Source organism: Embiotoca jacksoni, unplaced genomic scaffold (assembly GCF_022577435.1).
Source record: "Embiotoca jacksoni isolate LCO1_2020_lvr unplaced genomic scaffold, fEmbJac1.0.p SCAF_13, whole genome shotgun sequence".
Classification (NCBI taxonomy): domain Eukaryota; kingdom Metazoa; phylum Chordata; class Actinopteri; family Embiotocidae; genus Embiotoca; species Embiotoca jacksoni.
This window is the reverse complement of record NW_027185263.1, coordinates 13,750,007-13,762,861: the sequence shown is the minus strand read 5'-3', so window position 1 is coordinate 13,762,861 and position 12,855 is coordinate 13,750,007. Positions and strand designations below refer to the sequence as shown.

General features: G+C 39.8%; 1 protein-coding gene across 2 annotated transcripts in view; it reads right to left on the bottom strand.

Annotated features, from left to right (window-relative positions):
• The window catches only part of ophn1 (oligophrenin 1), a 30,214-nt gene that overhangs the window by 7,617 nt on the left and 9,742 nt on the right, over window positions 1-12,855 (bottom strand). Inside the window, exons 12-21 of one of the 2 annotated variants that reach the window (XM_069146770.1) lie at window positions 11,378-11,411; window positions 11,175-11,237; window positions 10,621-10,695; window positions 9,930-10,014; window positions 9,290-9,348; window positions 7,103-7,208; window positions 6,796-6,955; window positions 5,149-5,296; window positions 4,134-4,427; window positions 2,629-2,779 (exon numbers count right to left, since the gene is read on the bottom strand). In XM_069146770.1, coding sequence (XP_069002871.1) covers window positions 2,629-2,779; window positions 4,134-4,427; window positions 5,149-5,296; window positions 6,796-6,955; window positions 7,103-7,208; window positions 9,290-9,348; window positions 9,930-10,014; window positions 10,621-10,695; window positions 11,175-11,237; window positions 11,378-11,411 — 1,175 coding nt within the window. The remainder of the gene's footprint in view (window positions 1-2,628; window positions 2,780-4,133; window positions 4,428-5,148; window positions 5,297-6,795; window positions 6,956-7,102; window positions 7,209-9,289; window positions 9,349-9,929; window positions 10,015-10,620; window positions 10,696-11,174; window positions 11,238-11,377; window positions 11,412-12,855) is intronic. The other variant, XM_069146771.1, reaches the window with a different exon arrangement.

Genomic DNA, 12,855 nt, shown 5'->3' with positions numbered 1-12,855 from the left:
TCCTAATCTGTACAAATGTATTTTAAGTAAAAGTTAAAGTCACCTATTAAATAATTACTTAAGTACAGAAAATATCAGATGCTTTAAAACTTCTACTCAATTATCAAACGTAGATGTTTGATAATAAATGTATTACAAGTAAAAGCTATTATCAAAAAGTCAGTTTTGAGTTTATTCTTTTAAATAGCAAAAGTAAAAGTCCACACTATGCAGTAAATGCTCTCTGTCAGTGATTTACTAGCATATATACAACTCTGGAAAAAAATTAAGAGACCATAAATCAGCATCTCTACATGTATGGCAGCCATTCCATTCCAGTGTCTGTTGAATTCCAATACAGGCACATCTGATTCTACTTAATGAGGTACTGATTAGGTGATCACCTGAACCAAATCTTATTTAATGAAGAAAAGTATAAAAACCAGTGCTGTGGTCATCACTGTCCTCTTGCAGTAGGACCAGCTGGATGGCAGAAACAGTGCTAGTAGTACCTCAAAAGTAATTGGAATTTAAAAAAAAAAAGTGACTATTGACCATGCCACAAGAGTTAAAAAGAAAAGTTTTGAGTGAGGAAAAGAAGGGTTCAATTCTGGTTTTACTGGCAGAGGGACACGGTGAGCGTCAGGTCGCTTCCATCCTTAACATTTCAAAGACGGCGGTTCATAAGAACGAGGTCAAGCAGCAGACATTAGGGACAACAAAGCTACAGACCGGCAGAGGACAAAAACAACTCTCCACTCACTGGGATGACCGACAACTCATTCGAATGTCACTCAACAACCGTAGGACGACATCAAGTGACCTCCAAAAAGAACGGCAAACGGCAGCTGGGGTGAAGTGCACGGCGAGGACGGTTAGAAACAGGCTCCAAGGGGCAGCTGAAGTCGTGCAAAGCTATAAAAAAGCCCTTCATCAACAAGAAGCAAAGAAGAGCCAGGCTGAGGTTTGCAAAAGACCATAAGGATTGGACCATAGAGGACTGGAGTAAGGTCATCTTCTCTGGTGAGTCCAATTTTCAGCTTTGCCCAACACCTGGTTGTCTAATGGTTAGACAGAGACCTGGAGAGGCCCATAAGCCACAGTGTCTCGCACCTGTTGTGAAATTTGGTGGATGATCGGTGATGATCTGGGGGTGTTTCACCAAGGCTGGAATCAGGCAGATTTGTCTGTGTGAAGGACGCATTATTCAAGCCAAGTATAAAGTTGTCCTGGAAGAAAACTTGCTTCCTTCTGCTCTGACAATGTTCCCCAACTCTGAGGAGTGTTTTTCCCAGCAGGACAATGCTCCATGCCACACAGCCAGGTCAGTGAAGGTGTGGATGAAGGACCACCGGGTCAGGACCCTGTCATGGCCAGCCCAATCTGCAGACCTGAATCCCATTGGAAACCTCTGGAATGTGATCAAGAGGAAGATGGATGGTCACAAGCCATCACACAAAGCCGAGCTGTTTGAATTTTTGCGCCAGGAGTGGCATGAAGTCCCCCAACAGCAATGTGAAAGATTGGTGGAGAGCACGCCAAGACGCATGAAAGCTGTGATTGTAAATCAAGGTTATTCCACCAAATATTGATTTCTGAACTCTTCCTAAGTTAAAAATGAATATGAACTTGTTTTCTTTGCATTATTCGAGATCTGAAAACACCATCTTTTTTGTTGTTTTGAACAGTTGTCATTTTCTGCAAATAAATGCTCTAAATGACAATATTTTTATTTGAAATTTGGGAGAAATGTTGTCAGTAGTTTATAGAATAAAACAAAAACTGTCATTTTACTCATGCCAATAAATAGTAAAACCACAGAAACTGATAATTTTGAAGTGGTCTCTTAATTCTTTCCAGAGCTTCCTTCAGTTTATCAGAAAAATTCAAATTCAAAAGACCTGAAATTTGTACTTAAGTACAGTACTTGAGTAAATGTACTTCGTTACAGTTTTACCTCTGGCTGCTATGTTGGACTTGAGTGACGTTAGAATATGACATTAAAATATTTTAATGATAAACAACTAACCGTTATATTGTAACATAAACTGTTGTCTGTATGTATTAAATCAAATGACAATCTTTTGGACGCAAGCCAGTCTGAGTACAATTGATAGGCCTTCAGCGAGGCTGTAAACAAAATGGAGCCTCATATACCACTGGTGGTATGTGTACAACAGTCTGGGAATCCCTTGCCTGCTTGATCAACAGAAAATTTTGATCATCAATTCATTGTTTTCAATCATTTTGTAAATTAAAAAAAATAGTACAATTCTGTGATTCCAGCTTCTTTAATGTGAATATTTTCTGCTTTGTTGAATCCTTCATAATAATAATAATAATAATAATAATAATAATAATGTAAACATCGTTTGGTTCTGGAGTGTTGATGGGGACAAAACGAGACATATTAGGCTGCACCTCTGGCTTTGGGAGACACTGGTCAACATTTTCGGACATTTTAAAGACTGAACAGTTGATCAGTTAGTCAAAAAAATACTTGCAGCCCTAATATGTCCCATTGTTTTTGATCAAAATAGCACATTCTCTAATCTACTCTAATATGTATTGGACCTCTTCTATTCACTCTGCATTTGCATACCTAAAAGCATGTGGCCGGAGACTCGTGTGACTCTGAAGAGCACTTACTAGGATATGGTCATGCCCTCGCTGCTGGCTGCACTTGGGGGCTTTTGTGGAGCAGGACATCTAGAGGGGGGCTCAGGAGGTCTGACTGGGGGTCTACAAATGGAAGGCTTCTCTGTGGACCTTGTTCTGGTCAGACCGTCGGAATCTCCTGCTAAACAAAAACAAGACAAAAAGAAAAGGTTACTGTAATAGTGATTGAGAATGTGTAGAAATTAGGGGAACTTACACTGAGTGTAATAATGGGAACTTTACAAACTATTTAATTTCCTCTCATGGCACTGCTTAAACACAGAAAAACTCATCTGTTCAGCAATATTACACATTTATTTTACACACAAGTTTTTTTTTTCCCCAAGAAAACAAAATCCCCTGATGCCTAGAAGTGGCTTGGATAACTCGATATCTTTGACTTTATTCAGTACGTGCAGCTCTATGAACATGCATAACGTCCCTACCTCTATCTCCATCCAACCCTCCACAATCTCTGGCTGTCTGAATCAGTGTTTTTGAGACTGTCAGACTGTCACTGCAGTTCCATAGTGGAAATGCTCAGTCATGGTTTTGACTACTTATTTCACTCCTAATGTCTTGTAGCATAAAAAAACAAACAGATGGAAATTTTAACAAGGTTAAAAACTTGATTTTCGCTTGAGGAGGTCTTCACTAATAAGTTCACTAATTCTGCCTGTCCATACAGGTACAAGTTGTTTTACAAACAAACAGCTGCCTGATGCTACTGAGAACATTTAGTTATGAGAGCCAGAGTGGTGTGAGTGGACCAAAAGAGTAAATTTGCAGACCATGAAACCAAACAATGAGCTGAGAGATGCTAAAATGCTCCATTTTTGATTTGCGATAATTATAATAACCAAACATCCCACACACTGATATTTTGATAGCTACAATCTACAACACAGATCCTTTCTGGACACTTTACATCTGCAACCAAGCCTGGTTTCCTCCATCATCAACTATCACCTCTGTGCTACACTGTGTCATTGCATTTTACACTGATGAAACATTTTTCAGAATTTATTTTTTTTCCTCAATTGACAGCCAAGTCTTGTGTTTGTTTAGAAATTTTAAAAAAAGTGGCAAGAGGCCAATTTCAGATGACCTTTAGAGGTAAATTTATATATATATATATATTTATATATATATAAAAAAGGTGTAGCAGCTGCACATGTTGCAGCACATGTCATAAAGAGCAATACAACTATCACCACTACAACAGTAAACAATAATCAAATATTCAGTCAATAGGGAAAAAAAAGAGGATTATCTACATGTAGCCACATAAAGGAAAAATTATTTTCTTTTCCTGTTCCATTTCAATGTCCCCACATGTCAGACCAACACATCACAACTTTGCCTTCACATCACTTTACATAATATCCCTTCACTTGTTTAAATCATTAAAAGAAAACCTGGAAGAAGCTTTTTGCAGATGAAGACGTATGACGAGGGATTTTCAGTTGCATAAAAAAAAAAATGGTCCCTCGTACCTTCTCTGTTGGCTGCCGGGCCTTTTGGTGGTGGCTTCTTGCTCTGGAAGGATTGTGCCCTGCTCACGTGGACTCCAGACTCCCCATTCGCTGCCGAAGCAGACTCTGGCCTCTGCCTCGTATCGTCTATCTTCCCAGCATCAGAGTCTGTTGATTTGGTCGACAGTCTTGGCATGAGCGCTTGTCTTGGTGGAGGCTCTCTTGGAGCGAGTGGAGCGGAGCTCACAGGTTTTGTCCGCTGTAGAGGAACGGGGTTCGCGGAGGCGTCCACACGGGAGCTTTCACTCTGACCATCTGTTGCAAAGAAACGGCATCAACAGCACAGAAACTTTAGACCTCAGTTAAATATGAATGTTTTCTTCTGTGATAAAAACTTGTACAAGATGCAGGAAAAATGTCCTCAAGGTCACATGTAACGATACAGTGTCAATACGACAGAGAATAAGTTTAACCGCTGAAGCCCTAGACAGAGAGGATTTGCTCATGAACTTATTCGGCTATACCAGGCAGCAAGTTCAGAACACTTTAATTTCACACGACAAGCTGCATGTGCTCCACATTTCCCTGCCACCATCTATGAGAAGATGGAGTCACACCCACTTAACAAGGGGTTCAAACAGACAGAAAATTACATGATTTAGCCAGAGGCACCGAAACAAAGACTAACGCGTGATAAAAAAAATAATAATAATAATAAATAAAAAAAATGTAGAGTAGATGCATTTATTTGGACTTGAAATCAAATTTTAAAAGGCACCAAATGATTTTCTACCAACATTTAAGGATGATACAGAATAATAATACAAAAAAATAACAGAATTTGATTTGCAGAACAAATTCCATGTTTAGAGTGTATGCAATAATTGTTTTGATTGACACACACTACAATAAATCCCATTTAGCAAATGTCAAGGAATAACCCTGCAGGTACGCCATGGTACAAATCTTTCTGACTAAAATTTTTAAAAAACAGAGGATGATGATGACATTCAGGCCAAGAGAGGCTGATAATTACTCTCTGTGTGCTGGAAGTGGTCGTGACTAAGAGCTTGATAAACACGAGCCGGCCGCTTAGAGATTGTGATGGGTTGCCGCTTTCTCGGGGTGATGCGCGGAGGAGGCACAGGTGGAGCGGTGCTGTCCTCTGGCATATAACTGAAGATCTGTAATCAGAGGACAAAAAACAAAAAAGTTACAGGAATACTTTCAGCTTCATACAGCCTGTAACTTAACAGAAAGAATGAAATGACATGCATGATAACGAGCAGAAAAGAAAAAAAAAGACTGCAAACACACTTTTTTTCTGTTTTGTGGAGTCATGTTAGCAAAGTACAAATACAAAAGTGGTGACTCAACCTTAAATAAACAAAGGTCTCTACTGCACAAAATCACAATAAGAACCATCTATCTACCACAAGCAGCAACCTTGTCAGCACGCCAAAGTTGTTGTATCTTGTTTGTTAAATCAGTATAAAACTCAAACCTTAAAATAACAGTAATTTTACGTTTTATAGGGGATTATGTGCACAAGGATTTATTGGCTGTGGCCATACACTGCTCCTGCTGTGAGGGAACTGGTCCTGGCCATAAAATAAAAAAAAAAGAGGTAAGTACACATCCCCCTGTTGTTTTTATGTACGGATTATACAACAATAGGTGCTGGTGGGTTTCATTACCGTTGAACAAAGCCAGGCGAGCTGCTTCTCCATGTTTCCAGTCTTCACGAAGGCAGATCAGAAAGTTGTACGACTGCTCCGGTTGTCCGCGAACGGTGTGCAGCATTGTGACATGCACAAAGCACAGAGAAGCTCTAACCTACTTGAGTAAGTATTCAAAGTTTCGTCGCTTGATCAAAATCAGCACCCGAGTTACACATGCTTTTGTGAGCAGTGGTCCTGGTGCATTGGCAATTTCTTTAACCACCTGAAACTTGAGCAGCGCGCACATCAAAGTTTGGGACAAATTATTGGGGAACAGAAAGAAGTAGCAGGGAGCAAAATTAGGTGAGTAAAGGTGGCGGGGAGCGACATTTGGTTTGTTGTTGAGCGCATTGTCATGTTGGAGTGCCATCACGTTTTTCCTCAAACGTCTCAGTTTGTCACAGTAGATCTCCATGTTGACAGTCTGATTCTGGGGGATGAATTCACAGCGCAAAACCCCTTTAATGTCAAAGAAAACCCACCTGCTGGCACTCCTGATCTGATGCCTCTTTTTCGGAAATAAGGATGTTATCAAAACACCTTGCCCGGCTCACCGCTTCATTGCTGTAGGAATCCTGAAGGATGTCACGGGTCTCCGTTGCCAATTTCCAGAATCTGAGTCAAACTGTGATGTGCGCTTTCTGCTAAGGTTTCAGGTCCGTAAAGAATCAGACACACACAGATGACTGTGCGACTCAGCTGCTGATTTTGATCGAGCAATGAAACTTAAATCACTTACTCATGAAGGTTACAGCATCTCTGTGCTCCATGAATGTTACGACACTGTGCACCATTCACGTGCAACAGGAGCAGTCTCTCAACTTTTTTGATCCACCCTCCTATGATGAGCTAAATAACCAGTTGTAGTAACTATTTTAGTGCACCAACTAGATATTTTCAATGTGTATGTGGTATCCATCCATATAAAAATAGTCAAACATATATCAAGTACTTCAACTTACCTTTTTGTAGTCTTCAATCAGAATCTCAACCACAATATTTTGGAACTTGATATCCAACATGGCCGCCACCGTCTCCTCCTTTGCTCTCATGAGTGTGGGTCCAAAGATAACTGCCATGTTTGAGGGAGTCATCAGGTTTTCATCGCTGTGGCTGCACACGCTGTCAACACATACAGGGCCGGGTTTAAATAAAATAATGTAGCTCAACACAGGGAGGCAGGGACACATTATCTCAGCTCATTTCAAAGAGAGAGAGGGAGGTTCCTCTGGACATGGTAAAAAGACAGTCACAGCTGCTCGCACTCACCTGACCAGGTGTTTAATCAGCAACTCCAGCATTTCCCGGTTCTTCTCTGGTAGTTTGTAGGTAAGTGAATGAATTTCACTAAGTCGAAAGTCCAGATTATCAGACTCTGCGATGCAAAGACAACACAAGTTATCAAAGGGAGCCGTTTCAAATAAAAAGTTTATCTGTATAAATACAAGTTCTCCAAGTTAAAGAGCAATACCAGCCTGAAAATATAAGAAAATAATGTTTTCATGTTTTCTTCTATTTCATCCGAGGATAATCTAAAATTCAAATGCTCTGAAAAACCTTGTGTCAAAAACAACAGAAATTACACGTATAATAATGAAACAATATGCCACCCACTGCAATGGCATGAAACTAATAAAAGAAAGTCTCTGAAAGGTCAGGCTGTGCAATGAGGAGAGCCCCCCATTCAACTAATGAAAGCCACCAGCTGCCTTAATGCAACATCCTGACAGAATGAGGCTGATGCTATTAAACTCATTGTCTTCTTGCTTTTACAATGATGTTGTGTGACAGACTAAAACAAACAGTGGACTCTGGTTTCCTATAATGCCCAGAATGATATACTGCTGCGTGACAGGCTGCTCAACCTGCAGCGCTGATGAATCCTATTCATGCCTCATATACAGGCTTTTTTTTTTTTTTTTTTCCCCAAGACAGTAGGGTTCATAATTCAGGCATCCCACTCCAAGTAAAATGTCAAATTCCCTGACTTTTCCCTGACTAAAAAGCTGAAATTCCATGACCTATAATGGACCAAAACCAGCCACATTATCATGTTCCCATTCATTTACAAACTCACAGGGGTTTTCAGTACAAAACTCTTCACTGCTTTAACCTACTGCACGATTATGCTTTTTTCGTTAGCATGGTTGCTCTCCTATATTTCATAGATCTATAACATTTTTACAAACTCGTCTATTTTTAATCACCCAGTCTTTGAATTCATCTTTCTGTGGTCAAAGCTCTTGAAATTTACATTTTCCTGCATGTTTGGTTTCCTAAGATGATACAATAAAAGGCACATCTTCACTGAAGTGCTTGCCACTTGTTGATGAACAGAAAGGGGATAAAACCACTCAGACAATATGGGGAACACGTGAAATATTGTGATTTAAAAAAAAAAAAAATACAGGGAAAATATTATATTTTGATAAGTGGCAACACGAATTTCCACATGCAAACAAAATTCCCTGACTATTCCTGCCTGGAAAAGAGTTTAATATTCCCTGGCTCGTGGAAACCCTGATAATTACTGCCCAAACTATCAGAAAATATGAAATCATTTCACGCACGCACGCGCGTATAAATAAAAAACATTTAAAACAAAACATTACTTAATATATCAAGATTTTTCTCTCCAGAGTTCAGCAAACTGATTTTGTGAAGATAAAACACATTTAATTGGGTGTGATCCAATTAAGAAGCTTCAAATTACATAAAATCTGATAACAGCTTCATTTAAAAAAAAAAAAAAATATGTGACTGCAGATTTAACTACATTGCTCAAAAAAAATAAAGGGAACACTTAAACAACACAACGTAACTCCAAGTCAATCACACTTCTGGGAAATCGACCTGTCCAGTGAGGAAGCAACACTGATTGTGAACCAATTTCACCTGCTGTTGTGCAAATGGAACAGACAACAGGTGGAAATGAGGCAATTATCAAGACAACCACTATAAAGGAACGGTTCTGCAGGTGGTGACCACAGACCATTTCTCTGTCCTCGTCCTTTCTGGCTGATTTTTGGTCACTTTTGCATTTTGCCAGTGCCTTCACCACTAGAGGTAGCATGAGGCGGTGTCTACAACCCACAGAAGCTGCTCAGGTAGTGCAGCTCATCCATGATGACACATCAATGCATGCTGTGGCAAGAAGGTTTGCTGTGTCTGTCAGCACAGTGTCAAGAGCACGGAGGAGACACCAGGAAAAGAAATAGTTTCGCCCTACTGTATGTTAACAGGTCAGGAGACGAGCTAAACAACATATCAACCTCTGTATTGTTGTATATACATATAAAAATCTAAATGTAGTGGTAGCACCAGTTGGGTTCTACTATGTTGACGTATGTAACATTTCATTGGTAGGTCTCGATCCAAGAGGAGAATTTAATGAAGAGGCAGACATTGAAACCCAACACCCCCTCCCTTCCATCTTCGACCCAAAACATGTCTTACTTGCAGCACACATGAGATCTCTGTGCAGACCGTAGGTCATTAATGGTTCAGACAGACTCCTGAGGAGAAATAAAGACACACAAGTAAACACAAGTGCAATCGAACTCACCACATCATAAGTGAGAAAGCCTAAAACGCAGTACCCACCTGTGACACGGTTACATTCAAGAACAGCGAGAGGGTGAAGCCTCAGTCATTTGTTAATTTTGGTTACAGCCAAACCGTTTCTGATGTGCAGATCCAAATCTATAGATGCAGGGTGTCTGGGAGGCTAAGGTGCTCAGTGTGTATTTTCACATCGTTTTGGCCAATTATCATTATGATATTTATTCATAAAAAAAATACACTGGGTGCCAGAAAAAATTATAAATCACAAAACATTTGTAAAAATGTTCTACTCCTATTGACAACACTGAAAGGTGCTGTGAACAACACCTGGGTACGTCACCTTAGTGATATAACAGTAGGGAAAACCCAGTACATGTTATACAATAAAGCAGAAATCCTTTCACATCAGCTTACATACAAACACACAGCAAAGTTTCAAGTGAGTTGTGACCATTTAAAAATGTATTTAATGATAAATTCTTATATTATGATGTGATTTCATTTATCAGAGTCCACTCCCACACAAACACACCTGAGATAAAACTTCATTGCACTTGTGATGGTTTTCACATCCCAGTCGCTGCTGTGCAGATCCACATCTCCTGGGTTTGTCGGGTCTGTGAAAGAGCAAAGAGATACCGATCTCTTTGGTTAATTCAAGTGACTGGCTCACTGTGACACGTGCAAGCTATATTATATAACAGTTACACAACATGGCGACAGAATGCTGTGAAAATACTGACATGAACTTTATACTTGATATAGCTAACTTATTAGCAAACGGTTGCCAATTTACACCCAACAAACACAAAGCAACGCTGGCATTCATTTTAAGTTGTATTTCCAGCCACCTCTCCGCTACCTGCTGGGGAAATATGTGGCTCTTCAACGGCTAAATGCTCCACCATGTTCTAGTCTTGACTGTCTGCCATTTGCTGCCGGGCACAGTTGCCCTACGAGAGTACATCAAAACTGTAAAGCTGAAAAATGCACTGGGTGTTTAATCTTTTAGTCACTACAAATAAGCCCTCGTCACAACCTGGATCATCATTTCCTCCATTGCTTTTATAGAAAATATAGTTTAGAGTCACGTTAAGTCAAGAGCGCTGCAACCTGCTCATATTTCCCCATCACATTTGCACTCACCCTCACCAAAGAGTGGCAGAAACTATTGCAAAGTGAATGGGCAGATGCAGCCCATGTTGACAGGTCTATTTCCTTACCAAAGAAGGCATTTAAAAGCTTCTGCACTTGGATGTTGCTGCCAACTGTTCGGTACACTCCTTCTTGTGTGGTTCCTGGAGAGAGGAGAGAGGAGAGAGGAGAGGAGAGAGGGGTAGGTATAAGAAAAAACAAAAAAAAGAAGGAGTGTAATCTAGACAAATAGAGAGCATTGGAAATGTACCACATGCTTCTCATAAAAGCCAAATTAAGATACAGATGTTCTTTCCTGCAGTTTGAAACAGAGTCAGACAGCATGCTGATGTGTTTAAGTGTTTAATTCCATTCCTGCAAGATGAATCATGACACTACAAAAACATATTGTGACTGTAGAGATAATTAGAGGTCACATGTCCGTGTTACTGAGGCTTTCACATAACAGGTTAGAGATGGAGATGTGATGATTCTTTAAAACCTGAAAGAGGTTTAGTATTTAACGGAAGACATTTCTCCCTGAGAGCAGCCTGCAGGAGTGGCATAGACATGTGACATGCGACTCACCTACGCCCCCTTAAGGGCAAGTAAGAAAACTCAAACCTCTGCTAGGAGCATTTACCTTTTGTTTCAATGAAGTTGATGCACTTCCGCACAAACTTGAAGCCAATTCCATTCAATTCCACTGTGAAAGAAAAAATGGCACAGCAGAACAGAAGACAATACATTTTGAGACTTTCTTTTATTAAAATATGACCATATATGCATTCAGTGACACGGGATGTACAGACGTCATTTCAGACTTTGAGGATAATGATGACTTACTTTCAGCTTGCTTGTGAATTGGGGAATGATAAATCTGAAATGAAAAAGAAAAGTAAAAGGAAAGTGGAGCTTGTGGAAAAGTTGACCCGAGTGGTTGATGAACACGGCTTTTTTCTTTTTTTTTTAAACGAGAAGAAAAAACAAAATACTTGATGGTACGAGGAAACAACTGAACCCGACTTTGTGCACACAGTGAAGTCTTCCCGGACAGTGGATGAGAACATTAAAGTTGTTTTCTGGTTATAATTTACCTTAGGAGAAGATTTAAATTACATCACAATAGCGATAATGAAAACAGAGAGGGGAAATGTGCTCATTCTTGGGGCAATTTGGCTCCATGTCTGCAGCCATAAACGGCAAGAACTCAGACCCACAACATCGAAACTCAGAAACCAGTTAATCACTGTCAAATGTGGTTTTTATATCCAAGCTTTCCAAAATAGCACAGCGCCCTCCCCTCAGAAGGATATCAGGGGTCAGAGCCGGTAGAGACAGTGGAGTCTTGTTCAAGGACTTTTAAGCAGGGCAAGTGTTTGTTGTCTCATGCTGTTATTGAGAGAATAGAGTATCTATTAAATTATCACATCTGTCCATATATGTTGTTCTTAGCTTTTATAACTTAAGTCAAAAGTTCTATTTCAGTTTTTCCACTAAAATGGCGGAGTTTCTAATTTACTCTTTAAAAAAATAGAAGCGCACAGCAGCTGACAATTTAGACGTGGCTGAAAACTTAATGGAGCTGCCAGCGAGAGGCATTAACAGTTTAAACTGAGCTCTTTTTTTTGCCAACATATGAATGATCGCTTTCATTTCTATAGCTGACAAGAAAATTGCCAAAAAGTCCAGTTGCTTGGGAAACTTTGTGGAAGTACATCCAGGCCTTTTCCTCTTATTGCCAAATGGGAAGTTGTAAAGGAGAGTATACAGAAAGGGAGGTGTAGAGTTACATATGTTGCTTTGGGCCCAATCAGGTCAACTCCTCGGGTTTGAGATCTTTAAAAAAAAGAACTGTAATGGACTGTGTCAAATTAGTTTCACTTCAAGACCTCGTGGGGGGGATTATTTTCTTCTTTTTCTCTGTGCACAGGGTCAACAACATTATGGCCAATGCACATCAATTGGAACTGCAGCTAACCATTACTTTTCAAAATGTCAGGAAAATAGTGAAACATTTCTAAAACTGGTAAACAATTAATTCATGATTAAATATGACAAAGAACTTGAGCAAATAGTCCCATTTGAGAAGTTTGAAACGGCAACAATCAGAGTAGTTGTCGATTAATTTTTTTCCTTTTATTTATCAACTAAATGTCAGGTGACTGATCATTTCAGTTCTACTATATAATGTAAGTTTATGTAAATGGTCTGCACTTTATCACCATAGCGGTCTGAAAGCACTTTACAGTTTGCCTACTATTCACCCATCCACACACACACACATTCACACACCAGTGGCTGCTGAGCTGCCATGCAAGGTG